The 19603-nt window shown below is 40.7% G+C and overlaps 1 protein-coding gene across 2 annotated transcripts in view; it reads right to left on the bottom strand.

Annotated features, from left to right (window-relative positions):
• The window catches only part of LOC139749926 (uncharacterized), a 342839-nt gene that overhangs the window by 74694 nt on the left and 248542 nt on the right, over window positions 1-19603 (bottom strand). For both annotated transcript variants that reach the window (XM_071664343.1, XM_071664344.1), the window contains 2 exons: window positions 6517-6646; window positions 1767-1834 (listed from right to left, as the gene is read on the bottom strand). In XM_071664343.1, coding sequence (XP_071520444.1) covers window positions 1767-1834; window positions 6517-6646 — 198 coding nt within the window. The remainder of the gene's footprint in view (window positions 1-1766; window positions 1835-6516; window positions 6647-19603) is intronic.

Genomic DNA, 19603 nt, shown 5'->3' with positions numbered 1-19603 from the left:
GAGTAACACTATGATCCATCCACAAAGGGGTCTTGGGTATTTAAAGATGGGAAAATAACTAGTGATCATAATAGATGTGAATTATTCTAATCATCTATTCATCACTGCTCCATGACCAATTTCTAAGAAAGAGCCCTGGTGTTATCCAGGGTTCTTTCCAGAAGCTTCTGTGGCATAAGGTTATGGTACTTTTAGCAGAAGGAAAATGATGGGCTCATTTGAAGTATGAAGTTCTTTGATAAGAGTTACCTTTAATGATACAGCCTTGGCAAAGTTGACATTTCACTATTGGTGTAATTTTAAGTAGGCAAAATCTGGCAACACCAAAGATGTAATTCAAATATATCAACAATCATTTTTACAAAATGATCTTCAAACTACCTGCCATCCATAATAAGAAAAGACATTGAAAATGCTCTTACTTTTTCCATCAAAATCAAAATAACTTCAAGCATATACATAATTCAAGATAAATAAGAGGTATAAAAAGGGCCATGATTTATTACTTCATTGGTAACGGCTCTTATTTCTTAGTATTCTTACATGCCATCATGTAGTCTTGGTAGGATATCAGAGATGATGCAACTTGCATCCTATTCACATCACTTAATTCTTTTTGCCACACACTTCTTATTCTTTCAAGCTGAGATGTCAAAGGCAAGTGCATACCCTAATCAAGGGTATCTCCTAAATGCTATTCATAGTGATAAGGCACTCATAGCAAAAATTAGAAAAGAGTAAGAGAAATGAAAATGTGTTTATACCATTATAACTTTCAAACTTCCCTCTTTCGAACAGATTTTTAAGACATCTATGTGTGGCATAAGCACTATGGTTGATTTTCCAAACAAAATGAAGAGCAGTTTCATCTTATTACCGATGTACTTTGGATTGTACTGACTCTGGGTGAGAAGTAAACATCCCCATTGAGAAAAAAAGTTGCCCAATCACAGTACATCATGCACCACACACAGCCATTCTAAATTGAATACTGGGACATCTAGTTATGGTATAAACAACGGATAATTTTCATAACAAAACTAAGTGCAATCTTATCTTATTGACAAGGTATGCTGGAATGTGCTGATTCTAGGCAAGTAGACATCTCTACTATCCACCAAGACAAAAGGTGGTCCTATCACAGGATATGAAGTCACATACTCAGAGATGTTCATTACCAACCAATTACAGCATAACATTCCCTGCATCCTACCAAGTCACCAAACCAGAGAATGGAATTTTAGTTTTTTGATTCCAAATACAAAAGGCTATGAGATAAATCTTAATATACTTGACATACTTACTACACTAACCCAGCTTTTGGGAAGGGATGACAATAGAGGGAAAAAATTTCTAGATGAAGTGACATCTTAAAATCTCACTTGTAGACATAATTTCCTGCTTCCAAGAAAGAATTTTTTTTTTTTTTCCAGGGTTAACTTCTTAGGACCCATGGTTAGTTACAGGTAGACGAAAAATATCATTCAGAAATGAAATAGCAAAAATATTATTTAACATAGGGACATTAGTCAAAAGCTGTGTTCTTCCATTTTCAAAATAAAGGGGTAACTGAGGTAGCAAATTGTGCCATTTGATTTCTTAGACTGCAACATGCCAACAGACTATCTCCACTATAGGGAAGTGACAGGATTTGTTTTAGAAATTACACCTAACTCATGAAAGCCTAATCTTAAATGGTAATTGTCATATTTTTTTGTGAAGACTGTACATAAAACTCTTTTTGCCAATAGGTGCCAACCACTTACATTTTCTGAAGTGAAGTATGTTGTGATGTTTCTCTCTTATGATAAAGCAGGTGTGGCAGTCACTTTTTCTGTAAATATATAGCTCTCCATTAGACTGTGATATAATAAATAAAACTGTATAAAGCACTTGCTGAACATCTTCATACATTATAATACTGAAAAAAATCAAGTAAACCCCCTCAGTGAGTTCTTGTCCTCTCTCTCTCTCTCTCTCTCTCTCTCTCTCTCTCTCAGCAACTGAGGGATCTATATTCATACAATATACATGGTTCCAATGATATCTTACCATAAGTACAGTAAACCCTTAATTTAATGGACTAATTGGGGAGGGGGTGTGTTCATTAATGCCAAAAGTCCGTGATTTTGAATGTAACCTATGGGCCATTTTCAAATACAATATACAATTTAAACGCTTTCTTTTAAGTCCTCTATCACTTGATGCCTTTTTGAACTGTAAGGACTACAAAATCAATTGATAAATAAAGTCATAATTCTCTGTATACAACCTGATCACATGATAGCTTGAGGCTGACTGAGACCAAAACAAAGCAAGTATACCACAAGCTACAAAAAACAAACGCAATATGAAATGCACATGGTGCAGTGTTTATTTTCTATTTTTTCAATATTCTTTAAAATCGTCACTAATTAATGTAGTATTATTTGGCTGGTCCATTAAATCCAAAACCCATTAAATTGGGGTCTGTTAACTTGAGGGTTTACTGTACTCACAAACTATAACAAAACACTCAACAATCTACCTGGCATTTTATGAATGTCTTTTTTCATACATAATCACCATTTCCTGCATTAGCAAGGTAGCATCAAGGACACAGCGCTGGTGGCTGATTCGTGTGAGAAACTGCAGAAGCTGGTGACTGAGTTTGGTAAAGTGTGTGAAAGAAGAAAGCTGAGAGTAAGTGTGAATAAGAGCAAGGTTATTAGGTACAGTAGGGTAGAGGGTCAAGTCAATTGGGAGGTAAGTTTGAATGGGGAAAAACTGGAGGAAGTAAAGTGTTTTAGATATCTGGGAGTGAATCTGGCAGCGGATGGAACCATGGAAGCGGAAGTGAATCATAGGGTGGGGGAGGGGGTGAGAATTCTGGGAGCCTTGAAGAATGTGTGTAAGTTGAGAACATTATCTCGGAAAGCAAAAATGGGTATGTTTGAAGGAATAGTGGTTCCAACAATGTTGTATGGTTGCAAGGCGTGGGCTATGGACAGAGTTGTGTGCAGGAGGGTGGATGTGCTGGAAATGAGATGTTTGAGGACATGTGGTGTGAGGTGGTTTGATCGAGTAAGTAATAATAGGGTAAGAGAGATGTGTGGAAATAAAAAGAGTGTGGTTGAGAGAGCAGAAGAGGGTGTTTTGAAATGGTTTGGTCACATGGAGAGAATGAGTGAGGAAAGATTGACCAAGAGGATATATGTGTCAGAGGTGGAGGGAACGAGGAGAAGTGGGAGACCAAATTGGAGGTGGAAAGATGGAGTGAAAAAGATTTTGAGTGATCGGGGCCTGAACATGCAGGAGGGTGAAAGGCGTGCAAGGAATAGAGTGAATTGGAACGATGTGGTATACCGGGGTCGACGTGCTGTCAATGGATTGAATCAGGGCATGTGAAGTGTCTGGGGTAAACCATGGAAAGTTCTGTGGGGCCTGGATGTGGAAAGGGAGCTGTGGTTTTGGTGCATTATTACATGACAGCTAGAGACTGAGTGTGAACGAATGTGGCCTTTGTTGTCTTTTCCTAGCGCTACCTCGCACACATGAGGGAGAAGGGGGTTGTTATTCCATGTGTGGCGAGGTGGCGATGGGAATAAATAAAGGCAGACAGTATGAATTATGTACATGTGTATATATGTATATGTCTGTGTGTGTATATATATGTATACATTGAGATGTATAGGTATGTATATTTGCGTGTGTGGACGTGTATGTATATACTTGTGTATGTGGGTGGGTTGGGCCATTCTTTCGTCTGTTTCCTTGCGCTACCTTGCTAACGTGGGAGACAGCGACAAAGCAAAATAAATAAATAAAATAAATACCTCTAAACCACTAATCATACATCTCCCATGTGTCTAAAGTATACCATGGACTGCTAGATATCTATATCAAACAATTATTAAATGTTTGAGCACCCTAAGATGGTAAGTCAGTCCTTAGATCATTTGAATCTTGTGGGGTTTTCTTTGTCTTCTGTTGTTAGTGTTTTCCTCGGTGTGAATCACCAGAATAATGCAGTTTCGTCTGCATTATACACCTGCTCAGGACTGAGGTGCTTGTCAGCTAAGAGTTTCACAAATTCATCCACATACTCGGCAGCTCCTTCGTGGTTTGCAGACTACTTTTTTCTGCACACTTTATTCATGAAAATTCCACGATGCTTCTTGAATCTTTGAAGCCATCCTTCACTACAGTCACGCTCATGTTGTAATTTAAGTTCTTTATGGGACAACTTAGCCTGGTCCATTATCATTCTACCTGACAAGTCCACTCCATCACTCTGACGCTGTTGAAACCATTCCATCATCACTCGATCGTGCTCAGTACTCTTACCATCTTTCATAGTTTTTCTAATTGTCATTTACTTCTTGGAATCGCTGTCTGCATAAACTTTCAATATTTTCTCCCTTTGCTTCTTTATATCATAAACAGTTGATGAACCAATAGTGTAGATGTCACACAGCTTATGCATCGAAACACCACAGTCCATCTTTTTCAACGTTTACTTTATCTAGGATTGATATGGACGGGTATTTATGTTTGACACCACGATTAACACTGTCATATGTCTTAGAAGCCATAGCTAGGGTTAAATTTAAGCAAAATAAGCTAAGAATCTCATAGAATTGCAGTATGCAGTATCACCATCAACAAGTGCAGTGTAAAGAATGTAAATAAGTGCGCCCTACACACAATGTCATCTGTGACTGCCCAGTAAACTAGTCTGGTGGCCGCGGTAATTTCAAGTTCCCTCACATAATTTTATCCCAACTAAAGAAGGTGCCAAACCATCAACTGCCAGAAATTTGGTGGTGTACCTGTACTGATATTGGGGGACTTCAAGTATAAAGAGATAAACAGGGAGATAGACATGGAATTAGGATTCTCATGGTGACAGGGAATCCCAGAGAAAGACGTCTTAGAATGTATACAGGAAACTTTCCTATACCAGCATGTCACTGAATTTACTAGGATGAAAGGGGCTGACAAACCATCATTACGAGATCTTATTTCCACATATACTAGTGTGGATGTTGAGAATATCATATATGATACACAATTTGGAAAAAGGAGCCATGTAATTCTTGAGACTGATTACTTGGTAAAGAGGAAATTAAAAGGGCAGGGATAAGACAAAACTTAAAGAGGAGATTTAATCATGGAAACTACATACAACTTAACAACTTCTACAGTATCATAATTTGAGAGATGAATTTCAGCAACCAGGTTCCTGGTCACTATTTTGAAGGGTTCTATCAAATTTACATTGAAGGAGTAAGAGTGTGGGTACCTCTAGCCTCAAATATGGAGGGAAGGTTAAGAAAGAGGGAAGAATTCTTCAATAAAAGATGGCAAAAATCAATGGAGCTTGGAGATATGCTCTGGTAAAGATATAGGAAGCAATCCAGTCAAGTCAGTCAACATTTTGTAGGATAAAAACGAGCAAGGTACAAGCATGGCACTTTAACAAACAGAAAAACTTGGAAAAGAATACGTGAACAAGTCAGAAAATTCAAAACTTTTCCTTAAATTCATCAAAAGTGAATTGTTAATTAAAGAACAGCTAGTCAAGCTTAGGACTGAGAGTGAAGAATTATACAGGATATGTGAAATGCTAAATGAAAAGTTCAAAAGCATTTTCAATGTGGGAGACTGCAGCCTCACCAAAAATGATAGAGAATGGGGAGAAGCTCTTAGAAAGCACTGGGATATCTAAAAAAGACATTAAGAGAATACCAAAAGGACTTCACTCTTACAAAGCTCTTATTGTCAATGGTCTCAATGAAATCAGACCACATTTCCTAAAGAAACATACAAATTCACATGATACACCTCTTGAAATACTGTTCAAATAGTCGCTGGAGAAAGGCGAAGTGCTAAAGGAATGGAAAAGGGTAAAACCCATACCAGGAGACCAGGAATAGGCATGGAACAATAGACCATTCTCTATGATGAGTTTAGTCTGTAAAGTACAGGAAAAGATGACCAAAAAACAAATGGATGACTTCCTGCAAAGGAAAAATTTATGTAATGAGAGGAAACAGTTTCTGGAAAGGACTGTCATGTGTCATAAACCTCTTAGATCTATATGAGAAAGCGAGCTCAGTGTTGGACAAATAAGAAGGCATGGTGGATAGTTTGTTCCTGAATTGACAAAAAGCATTTGACCTTGAACTGCACAGGAGGCTGATCAAAAAGCTGGATCCCCAGGCAGGAATAAGGGAAGACTCCTTTAATGGATAGAAGATTATCTTAGTGGAAGAAACCAAAGGATACATATCATAATTCATAATCACTAAGCTGATATGCTTCCCAGTTTGGAATATAAACTTTAATAAACTATACAGTTCAAAAGATACATATCTAGAAAATCTACATTTTTAGTCACTGTCTAAAATTTTAAGTTCAAAAGATACATATTTAGAAAATCTACATTTTTAGTCACTGTCCTTTTTATGTAACTTTATTCTCATTCATTTTTTATCTTTTTGCACACTTAAAGACACATAACTTAGCACTTACTCTTTCATGAGAAACTTGTTGCCTAAGGATACTGTGCAAATGGTTTTGCCAAAGTTGTTACCAGTGATGGTGTATTCCTCATCTGCAGTCCACCAGTCACCAGTCCAATGCCCAGGGAGTTCACAGCTGTCTAACCATCATGATTGTGGCAATGAAAGATACAATAAATTCATTAATCCTCTTTGTCTTATGATAAGCAACATGTGAATAATCGGTGGTAGAGAAAAAGGGAAATGATATGATGCAAACACTTATGACTACAACATGAAGTTAAGCTGAAAGATTATGAGGTAAAATGTTTGGATGATGATGGCAGTGCTGGTGATCATGATGTAAGGAAAGATTGTGGGATATGTAGAGGATAATCATTGGGCATGCCATATCATTTATATGAATGATAGTTTCTCTTCGTTGGCCATCTGTGCCCACATCTCATGTTTTTTTTCATACTATTCACTATCTCCTGCGTTAGCAAGGTAGAGTTAAGAACAGAGGACTGGTATGCCACATATATACCTGAGGAATCATACTAACCTTCACCACAAATAATTTACTACACTTTTTTTCCTTTTATTCAACAAATTCCTCTCCTCCACAAATAGTTAAATGCCCTTATATGCTGACGATTCAATTCAGCATTCATCCACAGCCTTCAATTCTGCTCCTTCTCTCACTCAATCTGCATCTCATCTTGAAATAGCCTCCTCAATAAACTCAAACTTGAACAGGATATATCAGTGGAACAGACAAAATCTAGTTAAGTTTAATGCCTCCAAGACTCAGTTTCTTGGAAATTCCACAGTATGGGAATAGCTAAGGCTGCTTCTAAGAAACTGGATGTCCTGTTTAGATATCAAAACTTCTTTTCTTTTGAATAGTTGCTCTGTTTATACAAAGGATTCATTCGTCCTTGTATGGAGTACTGCTCTCACATCTGGGGTGGTTCTAGTTCTGCTTCCTTACTTACAAAGTTGAGTCAAAAGCAGTCCAGCATCTAAAATGTTTCAGGCAAACTTGATCCTCTTGCCCTATACTGCAATGCTGGTTCACTTTCCCTCTTCCATAGATATTACTTTGGCTTTTGATCTGAAGAGCTGGCTGCTTGTGTGCTCCTCACCACTAGCTAGACCATGCAATACTTAGCAAGCTGGTCGTCGGCTACTGAAGGGTGGACCATTTTGATAATTTTCTTTCCCTACGCTTAGAAGCTCTAGAACTCTCTGCCTTCTCATGTCTTTCCAATAACTATGACCTGGCACATTTTAAAAGACAGGTCTTCCCTTCCTCGAAAATTTTTAAATACTTTCCTTTGTCTTCTTTTTCCCTTTCATAATTCTCTCTATATTTCAAATAAGTGAAAAGTTTTTATCGAGGATGTAAGGCATGTGTACGTGTAGGAAGAGAGGAAAGTCATTGGTTCTCAGTGAATGTAGGTTTGCGGCAGGGGTGTGTGATGTCTCCATGGTTTTTTAATTTGTTTATGGATGGGGTTGTTAGGGAGGTAAATGCAAGAGTTTTGGAAAGAGGGGCAAGTATGAAGTCTGTTGGGGATGAGAGACCTTGGGAAGTGAGTCAGTTGTTGTTCGCTGATGATACAGCGCTGGTGGCTGATTCATGTGAGAAACTGCAAAAGCTGGTGACTGAGTTTGGTAAAGTGTGTGAAAGAATAAAGTTAAGAGTAAATGTGAATAAGAGCAAGGTAATTAGGTACAGTAGGGTTGAGGGTCAAGTCAATTGGGAGGTAAGTTTGAATGGAGAAAAACTGGAGGAAGTAAAGTGTTTTAGATATCTGGGAGTGGATCTGGCAGCGGATGGAACCATGGAAGCGAAAGTAGATCATAGGGTTAGGGAGGGGGCGAAAATCCTGGGAGCCTTGAAGAATGTGTGGAAGTCGAGAACATTATCTCGGAAAGCAAAAATGGGTATGTTTGAAGGAATAGTGGTTCCAACAATGTTGTATGGTTGCGAGGCGTGGGCTATGGATAGACTTGTGCGCAGGAGGATGGATGTGCTGGAAATGAGATGTTTGAGGACAATGTGTGGTGTGAGGTGGTTTGATCGAGTAAGTAATGTAAGGGTAAGAGAGATGTGTGGAAATAAAAAGAGTGTGGTTGAGAGAGCAGAAGAGGGTGTTTTGAAATGGTTTGGTCACATGGAGAGAATGAGTGAGGAAAGATTGACCAAGAGGATATATGTGTTGGAGGTGGAGGGAACGAGGAGAAGTGGGAGACCAAATTGGAGGTGGAAAGATGGAGTGAAAAAGATTTTGAGTGATTGGGGCCTGAACATGCAGGAGGGTGAAAGGAGGGCAAGGAATACAGTGAATTGGAGCGATGTGGTATACCGGGGTTGACGTGCTGTCAGTGGATTGAATCAGGGCATGTGAAGCGTCTGGTGTGAACCATGGAAAGCTGTGTAGGTATGTATATTTGCGTGTGTGGACATACGTATATACATGTGTATGGGGGTGGGTTGGGCCATTTCTTTCATCTGTTTCCTTGCGCTACCTCGCAAACGCGGGAGACAGTGACAAACCAAAAAAAAAAAAAAAATTCAAATAAGGTCTGTACTTGATTTGGATTTTGTCCATGCCTTGAGCCTTCAACATAAAAAAAAATTTCCATCCTTAATTTCATCTAGTGACAACTTACGTAAATATTTTTCTGCCTTCTTACATTACTTATAGAAACCCTTGGAACATAGCAATGTGATGATTTTGGATCTTTGTGCATTTTAGAGAGATGGGCTACAGACTAGTCTGAACATATTATAACCTTTAAAGAGTGTTTTGGATTATATGATGTGGGTTCTAAACACAGTTTTTCATAACTAACTGGTTCTCCTGCTTTAGTAATGTACCATTAAGAATCTCCTGTGTAAACAATGACCTCATTTGCACACATCCTCACTCTAACTCTTATGTACACTGAAGCTAGTGGTTATCATACACAGACGAGCCTCAGATACTACTCCCTGACTGACTACTTCATATGCCCTGGTTAACCTAATGACCTCACGCTACCTGTCACCATAAGTGAAACATATACAAAAACTACTGTACAGCTTATAACAAAAATAATTTCTAGCACACTTTCTTCACTTTTAACATTGCCTCTTCATATTGTTATATATATATATATATATATATATATATATATATATATATATATATATATATATATATATATATGTTGAGAGGCTGGCTATATATATTTTTTGCTTTGTCGCTGTCTCCCGCGTTTGCGAGGTAGCGCAAGGAAACAGACGAAAGAAATGGCCCAACACACCCCCATACACATGTATATACATACGTCCACACACGCAAATATACATACCTACACAACTTTCAATGGTTTACCCCAGACGCTTCATATGCCCTGATTCAATCCACTGACAGCACGTCAACCCCGGTATACCACATCGCTCCAATTCACTCTATTCCTTGCCTTCCTTTCACCCTCCTGCATGTTCAGGCCCCGATCCACAAAATCTTTTTCACTCCATCCTTCCACCTCCAATTTGGTCTCCCTCTTCTCCTCGTTCCCTCCACCTCCGACACATATATCCTCTTGGTCAATCTTTCCTCACTCATTCTCTCCACGTGCCCAAACCATTTCAAAACACCCTCTTCTGCTCTCTCAACCACGCTCTTTTTATTTCCACACATCTCTCTTACCCTTACGTTACTCACTCGATCAAACCACCTCACACCACACATTGTCCTCAAACATCTCATTTCCAGCACATCCATCCTCCTGCGCACAACTCTATCCATAGCCCACGCCTCGCAACCATACAACATTGTTGGAACCACTATTCCTTCAAACATACCCATTTTTGCTTTCCGAGATAATGTTCTCGACTTCCACACATTCTTCAAGGCTCCCAGAATTTTCGCCCCCTTCCCCACCCTATGATCCACTTCCGCTTCCATGGTTCCATCCGCTGCCAGATCCACTTCCAGATATCTAAAACACTTCACTTCCTCCAGTTTTTCTCCATTCAGACTCACCTCCCAATTGACTTGACCCTCAACCCTACTGTACCTAATAACCTTACTCTTATTCACATTTACTCTTAACTTTCTTCTTCCACACACTTTACCAAACTCAGTCACCAGCTTCTGCAGTTTCTCACATGAATCAGCCACCAGCGCTGTATCATCAGCGAACAACGACTGACTCATATATATATATATATATATTTTTTTTTTTTACTTTGTCGCTGTCTCCCGCGTTTGCGAGGTAGTGCAAGGAAACAGACGAAAGAAATGGCCCAACCCACCCCCATACACATGCCTTGATTCAATCCACTGACAGCACGTCAACCCCGGTATACCACATCGCTCCAATTCACTCTATTCTTTGCCCTCCTTTCACCCTCCTGCATGTTCAGGCCCCGATCACACAAAATCTTTTTCACTCCATCTTTCCACCTCCAATTTGGTCTCCCACTTCTCCTTGTACCCTCCACCTCCGACACATAAATCCTCTTGGTCAATCTTTCCTCACTCTCCTCACTTCCTCACTTTCCTCACTTTCCTCTCCATGTGCCCAAACCATTTCAAAACACCCTCTTCTGCTCTCAACCACGCTCTTTTTATTTCCACACATCTCTCTCACCCTTACGTTACTTACTCGATCAAACCACCTCACACCACACATTGTCCTCAAACATCTCATTTCCAGCACATCCATCCTCCTGCGCACAACTCTATCCATAGTCCACACCTCGCAACCATACAACATTGTTGGAACCAATATTTCTTCAAACATACCCATTTTTGCTTTCCGAGATAATGTTCTCGACTTCCACACATTCTTCAAGGCTCCCAGGATTTTCGCCCTCTCCCCCACCCTATGATCCACTTCCGCTTCCATGGTTCCATCCGCTGCCAGATCCACTCCCAGATATCTAAAACACTTTACTTCCTCCAGTTTTTCTCCATTCAAACTTACCTCCCAATTGACTTGACCCCCAACCCTACTGTACCTAATAACCTTGCTCTTATTCACATTTACTCTTAACTTTCTTCTTTCACACACTTTACCAAACTCAGTCACCAGCTTTGTAGTTTCTCACATGAATCAGCCACCAGCGCTGTATCATCAGCGAACAACAACTGACTCACTTCCCAAGCTTCCCAAGCCAGGATAGACCCCGTTGCTCACCATAGTGAGACGAAGGGTATTCGAGTACTTAGTATTTCGAAAAGTTGTTTCCAATTATACAGTCCCTTAGCCTAGCGGTTAGCATGCCTGCCTCTTGCACAAGGGGTCCCAGGTTCGATCCTGGCTGTTGGAGCTTTGTATGTTCTATGAAGGTGCGCGTTCTTATACACTTTATTCGTATTCATATAACTCCGCGTTGTACAGTCAGGTTCAGTAAAACGCTATCAGCTGGCTATGTGTTCTGTTCGGAAACAACCGATAGACCCCGTTGCTCATCATAGTGAGACGAAGGGTATTCGAGTACTTAGTATTTCGAATAGTTGTTTCCTATTATACAGTCCCTTAGCCTAGCGGTTAGCATGCCTGCCTCTTGCACAAGGGGTCCCAGGTTCGATCCTGGCTGTTGGAGCTTTGTATGTTCTATGAAGGTGCGCGTTCTTATACACTTTATTCGTATTCATATAACTCCGCATTGTACAGTCAGGTTCGGTAAAACGCTATCAGCTGGCTATGTGTTCTGTTCGGAAACAACCGATAGACCCCATTGCTCACCATAGTGAGACGAAGGGTATTCGAGTACTTAGTATTTCGAATAGTTGTTTCCTATTATACAGTCCCTTAGCCTAGCGGTTAGCATGCCTGCCTCTTGCACAAGGGGTCCCAGGTTCGATCCTGGCTGTTGGAGCTTTGTATGTTCTATGAAGGTGCGCGTTCATATACACTTTATTCGTATATATATATATATATATATTATTATTTATTTTTTTTATTATACTTTGTCGCTGTCTCCCGCGTTTGCGAGGTAGCACAAGGAAACAGACGAAAGAAATGGCCCAACCCCCCCCCATACACATGTATATACATACATCCACACACGCAAATATACATACCTACACAGCTTTCCATGGTTTACCCCAGACGCTTCACATGCCCTGCTTCAATCCACTGACAGCACGTCAACCCCGGTATACCACATCGCTCCAATTCACTCTATTCCTTGCCCTCCTTTCACCCTCCTGCATGTTCAGGCCCCGATCACACAAAATCTTTTTCACTCCATCTTTCCACCTCCAATTTGGTCTCCCTCTTCTCCTTGTTCCCTCCACCTCCGACAAATATATCCTCTTGGTCAATCTTTCCTCACTCATCCTCTCCATGTGCCCAAACCACTTCAAAACACCCTCTTCTGCTCTCTCAACCACGCTCTTTTTATTTCCACACATCTCTCTTACCCTTACGTTACTCACTCGATCAAACCACCTCACACCACACATTGTCCTCAAACATCTCATTTCCAGCACATCCATCCTCCTGCGCACAACTCTATCCATAGCCCACGCCTCGCAACCATACAACATTGTCGGAACCACTATTCCTTCAAACATACCCATTTTTGCTTTCCGAGATAATGTTCTCGACTTCCACACATTCTTCAAGGCCCCCAGGATTTTCGCCCCCTCCCCCACCCTATGATCCACTTCCGCTTCCATGGTTCCATCCGCTGCCAGATCCACTCCCAGATATCTAAAACACTTCACTTCCTCCAGTTTTTCTCCATTCAAACTCACCTCCCAATTGACTTGACCCTCAACCCTACTGTACCTAATAACCTTGCTCTTATTCACATTTACTCTTAACTTTCTTCTTCCACACACTTTTCCAAACTCAGTCACCAGCTTCTGCAGTTTCTCACATGAATCAGCCACCAGCGCTGTATCATCAGCGAACAACAACTGACTCACTTCCCAAGCTCTCTCATCCCCAACAGACTTCATACTTGCCCCTCTTTCCAAAACTCTTGCATTTACCTCCCTAACAACCCCATCCATAAACAAATTAAACAACCATGGAGACATCACACACCCCTGCCGCGAACCTACATTCACTGAGAACCAATCACTTTCCTCTCTTCCTACACGTACACATGCCTTACATCCTCGATAAAAACTTTTCACTGCTTCTAACAACTTTCCTCCCACACCATATATTCTTAATACCTTCCACAGAGCATCTCTATCAACTCTATCATATGCCTTCTCCAGATCCATAAATGCTACATACAAATCCATTTGCTTTTCTAAGTATTTCTCACATACATTCTTCAAAGCAAACACCTGATCCACACATCCTCTACCACTTCTGAAACCACACTGCTCTTCCCCAATCTGATGCTCTGTACATGCCTTCACCCTCTCAATCAATACCCTCCCATATAATTTACCAGGAATACTCAACAAACTTATACCTCTGTAATTTGAGCACTCACTCTTATCCCCTTTGCCTTTGTACAATGGCACTATGCATGCATTCCGCCAATCCTCAGGCACCTCACCATGAGTCATACATACATTAAATAACCTTACCAACCAGTCAACAATACAGTCACCCCCTTTTTTAATAAATTCCACTGCAATACCATCCAAACCTGCTGCCTTGCCGGCTTTCATCTTCCGCAAAGCTTTCACTACCTCTTCTCTGTTTACCAAATCATTTTCCCTAACCCTCTCACTTTGCACACCACCTCGACCAAAACACCCTATATCTGCCACTCTATCATCATGCACATTCAACAAACCTTCAAAATACTCACTCCATCTCCTTCTCACATCACCACTACTTGTTATCACCTCCCCACTTGCGCCCTTCACCGAAGTTCCCATTTGCTCCCTTGTCTTACACACTTTATTTACCTCCTTCCAGAACATCTTTTAATTCTCCCTAAAATTTAATGATACTCTCTCACCCCAACTCTCATTTGCCCTTTTTTTCACCTCTTGCACCTTTCTCTTGACCTCCTGTCTCTTTCTTTTATACATCTCCCACTCAATTGCATTTTTTCCCTGCAAAAATCGTCCAAATGCCTCTCTCTTCTCTTTCACTAATACTCTTACTTCTTCATCCCACCACTCACTACCCTTTCTAATCAACCCACCTCCCACTCTTCTCATGCCACAAGCATCTTTTGCGCAATCCATCACTGATTCCCTAAATACATCCCATTCCTCCCCCACTCCCCTTACTTCCATTGTTCTCACCTTTTTCCATTCTGTACTCAGTCTCTCCTGGTACTTCCTCACACAGGTCTCCTTCTCAAGCTCACTTACTCTCACCACCCTCTTCACCCCAACATTCACTCTTCTTTTCTGAAAACCCATACAAATCTTCACCTTAGCCTCCACAAGATAATGATCAGACATCCCTCCAGTTGCACCTCTCAGCACATTAACATCCAAAAGTCTCTCTTTCGCATGCCTGTCAATTAACACGTAATCCAATAACGCTCTCTGGCCATCTCTCCTACTTACATAAGTATACTTATGTATATCTCGCTTTTTAAACCAGGTATTCCCAATCATCAGTCCTTTTTCAGCACATAAATCTACAAGCTCTTCACCATTTCCATTTACAACACTGAACACCCCATGTATACCAATTATTCCCTCAACTGCCACATTAATCACCTTTGCATTCAAATCACCCATCACTATGACCCGGTCTCGTGCATCAAAACCACTAACGCACTCATTCAGCTGCTCCCAAAACACTTGCCTCTCTTGATCTTTCTTCTCATGCCCAGGTGCATATGCACCAATAATCACCCACCTCTCTCCATCAACTTTCAGTTTTACCCATATTAATCGAGAATTTACTTTCTTACACTCTATCACATACTCCCACAACTCCTGTTTCAGGAGTATTGCTACTCCTTCCCTTGCTCTTGTCCTCTCACTAACCCCTGACTTTACTCCCCAGACATTCCCAAACCACTCTTCCCCTTTACCCTGAGCTTCGTTTCACTCAGAGCCAAAACATCCAGGTTCCTTTCCTCAAACATACTACCTATCTCTCCTTTTTTCACATCTTGGTTACATCCAGACACATTTAGGCACCCCACTCTGAGCCTTCGAGGAGGATGAGCACTCCCCGCGTGACTCCTTCTTCTGTTTCCCATTTTAGAAAGTTAATACAAGGAGGGGAGGATTTCTGGCCCCCCGCTCCCGTCCCCTCTAGTCGCTTTCTACGACACGCGAGGAATACGTGGGAAGTATTCTTTCACCCCTATCCCCAGGGATAATATACATATATATATACATATACACATACACACACATACACATACATACGCACATATACACACACACACACATACATATATATACATATGAGAAATGTAAGAAACAATTTAGAAAACTGAAACTTCTAGCTTGAAATGAATGAAAAAAAAAACAGTGTGAATCATGTACATGTGTGTATATGTGTATGTCTGTGTGTGTGTATATATATATATATATATATATATATATATATATATATATATATATATATATATATATATATTTCTTTTTTTTTTTTTTTTCATACTTTGTCGCTGTCTCCCGCGTTTGCGAGGTAGCGCAAGGAAACAGACGAAAGAAATGGCCCAACCCCCCCCCATACACATGTACATACGTCCACACACGCAAATATACATACCTACACAGCCTTCCATGGTTTACCCCAGACGCTTCACATGCCCTGATTCAATCCACTGACAGCACGTCAACCCCTGTATACCACATCGCTCCAATTCACTCTATTCCTTGCCTTCCTTTCACCCTCCTGCATGTTCAGGCCCCGATCACACAAAATCTTTTTCACTCCATCCTTCCACCTCCAATTTGGTCTCCCTCTTCTCCTCGTTCCCTCCACCTCCGACACATATATCCTCTTGGTCAATCTTTCCTCACTCATTCTCTCCATGTGCCCAAACCATTTCAAAACACCCTCTTCTGCTCTCTCAACCACGCTCTTTTTATTTCCACACATCTCTCTTACCCTTACGTTACTTACTCGATCAAACCACCTCACACCACACATTGTCCTCAAACATCTCATTTCCAGCACATCCATCCTCCTGCGCACATCTCTATCCATAGCCCACGCCTCGCAACCATACAACATTGTTGGAACCACTATTCCTTCAAACATACCCATTTTTGCTTTCCGAGATAATGTTCTCAACTTCCACACATTTTTCAAGGCTCCCAAAATTTTCGCCCCCTCCCCCACCCTATGATCCACTTCCGTTTCCATGGTTCCATCCGCTGACAGATCCACTCCCAGATATCTAAAACACTTCACTTCCTCCAGTTTTTCTCCATTCAAACTCACCTCCCAATTGACTTGACCCTCAACCCTACTGTACCTAATAACCTTGCTCTTATTCACATTTACTCTTAACTTTCTTCTTCCACACACTTTACCAAACTCAGTCACCAGCTTCTGCAGTTTCTCACATGAATCAGCCACCAGCGCTGTATCATCAGCGAACAACAACTGACTCACTTCCCAAGCTCTCTCATCCCCAACAGACTTCATACTTGCCCCTCTTTCCAGGACTCTTGCATTTACCTCCCTAACAACCCCATCCATAAACAAATTAAACAACCATGGAGACATCACACACCCCTGCCGCAAACCTACATTCACTGAGAACCAATCACTTTCCTCTCTTCCTACACGTACACATGCCTTACATCCTCGATAAAAACTTTTCACTGCTTCTAACAACTTGCCTCCCACACCATATATTCTTAATACCTTCCACAGAGCATCTCTATCAACTCTATCATATGCCTTCTCCAGATCCATAAATGCTACATACAAATCCATTTGCTTTTCTAAGTATTTCTCACATACATTCTTCAAAGCAAACACCTGATCCACACATCCTCTACCACTTCTGAAACCGCACTGCTCTTATATATATATATATATATATATATATATATATATATATATATATATATATATATATATATATATATATATACACACAGACATACACATATACACACATGTACATGATTCACACTGTCTGCCCTTATTCATTCCTGTCACCACCCCGCCACACATGAAATGAAAACCCCCTCCCCCGCATGTGTGCGAGGTAGCACTAGGAAAAGACAACAAAGGCCACATACGTTCACACTCAGTCTCTAGCTGTCATGTATAATGCACCGAAACCACAGCTCCCTTTCCAAATCCAGGCCCCATAGAACTTTCCATGGTTTACCCCAGATGCTTCACATGCCCTGTTTCAATCCATTGACAGCACGTCGACCCCGGTATACCACATCGTTCTAATTCACTGTATTCCTCGCACGCCTTTCACCCTCCTGCATGTTCAGGCCCCGATCACACAAAATCTTTTTCACTCCATCTTTCCACCTCCGATTTGGTCTCCCACTTCTCCTTGTTCCCTTCACCTCTAACACATATATCCTCTTGGTCAATCTTTCCTCACTCATTCTCTCCATGTGACCAAACCATTTCAAAACACCCTCTTCTGCTCTCTCAACCACACTTTTTTTATTACCACCACACATCTCTCTTACCCTTTCATTACTTACTTGATCAAACTACCTCACACCACATATAGTCCTCAAACATCTCATTTCCAGCACATTCACCCTCCTCTGCACAACTCTATCTATAGCCCACGCCTCGCAACCATACAATATTGTTGGGACCACTATTCCTTCAAACATACCCATTTTTGCTTTCCATGATAACATTCTCAACTTCCACACATTTTTCAATGCTACCAGAACTTTCGCCCCCTCCCCCACCCTATGATTCACTTCTGCTTCCATGGTTCCATCCGCTGCCAAATCCACTCCCAGATATCTAAAATACTTCACTTCCTCCAGTTTTTCTCCATTCAAACTTACCTCCCAGTTGACTTGTCCCTCAACCCTACTGTACCTAAAAACCTTGCTCTTATTCACATTTACTCTCAGCTTTCTTCTTTCACACACTTTACCAAACCAGCTTCTGCAGTTTCTCACCCGAATCAGCCACCAGCGCTGTATCATCAGCAAACAAGAACTTGCTCACTTCCCAAGCTCTCTCATCCAAAACAGACTGCATACTTGCCCCTCTTTCCCCTTTTTCCCTAAAAACATGTAAGCCTCTTCCACAACCCTAGCGTCATTAATTCTCATCTGTGTTATTCTTCAATCAACTGCTCTTGGTTTCTCTCCACACAGGCCATCATTCCAAGCTTGTTTACTTTCATTACTTCCTTTACATGCTGTCATTTCCTTTTTCTTACTGACCATTAATGCCCGGTGAATGCAGACTCCCTCATTCATGTATATTTATCTACGCATCTTTTTTAAACTATGTATTGGCAATCATTATTCCCCCTCTCAGCAAGAACATCAACAAGGTTTTCCCAGTTATAATTTACACCAGAATCCCATGCCTCTCAATCACACTCTCAATTGCCTCATCACTTCCCCTTGCATTCAAATCCCAAAAATGCACTCCTTTCATCTTCATCCCTCATTGCTTACCAAATAAGTACTAACAATCACCCACCTTTCACTGTCTACTTTCTTTTTAACACACATTAATCTTGAACTCATTGTCTTACCATCTTTAATACAGTTCCACAATTTCTTTCATCACAAGTGCAGCTTTCTTTGCTTTTGTCCTTACAAAGGCCTGAGATGCCTAAACTCTCAAGGTTTAACACCTATAACATGAGGTCTACCATATGTTACTGAAAGGTTAACAACATGAGCTAGGATATTTGTACTGGAAACAGGACAGAGTCCTGTCTGATGACAAATGATAAAAAAATGTTTGGGAGGACAAATTGCTTCATGCCAACTGAAATTCTTACTTGAAACAACCCAAGGTTTTCCACATCTAGAAGAAACCTATCAGGAGCCTTCAACAGAGGAAAAAAGAAAGAGAAAAGGATGAAACATCTATGACTAAGCAACTTAGTCAGACATATTCTTATGAATCTTCTAAAATCATAAATCTGTGAACCATGCTAGTGCTACTGTTTTCATGGCATTAAGGTCTTACATCAAGCAAGTAAAAATATGTCATACTATGTATAACCCTAGAGCCATTCACTC

The sequence above is a fragment of the Panulirus ornatus genome, chromosome 8 (assembly GCF_036320965.1).
Source record: "Panulirus ornatus isolate Po-2019 chromosome 8, ASM3632096v1, whole genome shotgun sequence".
NCBI lineage: Eukaryota > Metazoa > Arthropoda > Malacostraca > Decapoda > Palinuridae > Panulirus > Panulirus ornatus.
The sequence above is the reverse complement of the archived record's forward strand: the minus strand, read 5'-3'. Positions and strand labels throughout refer to the sequence as shown.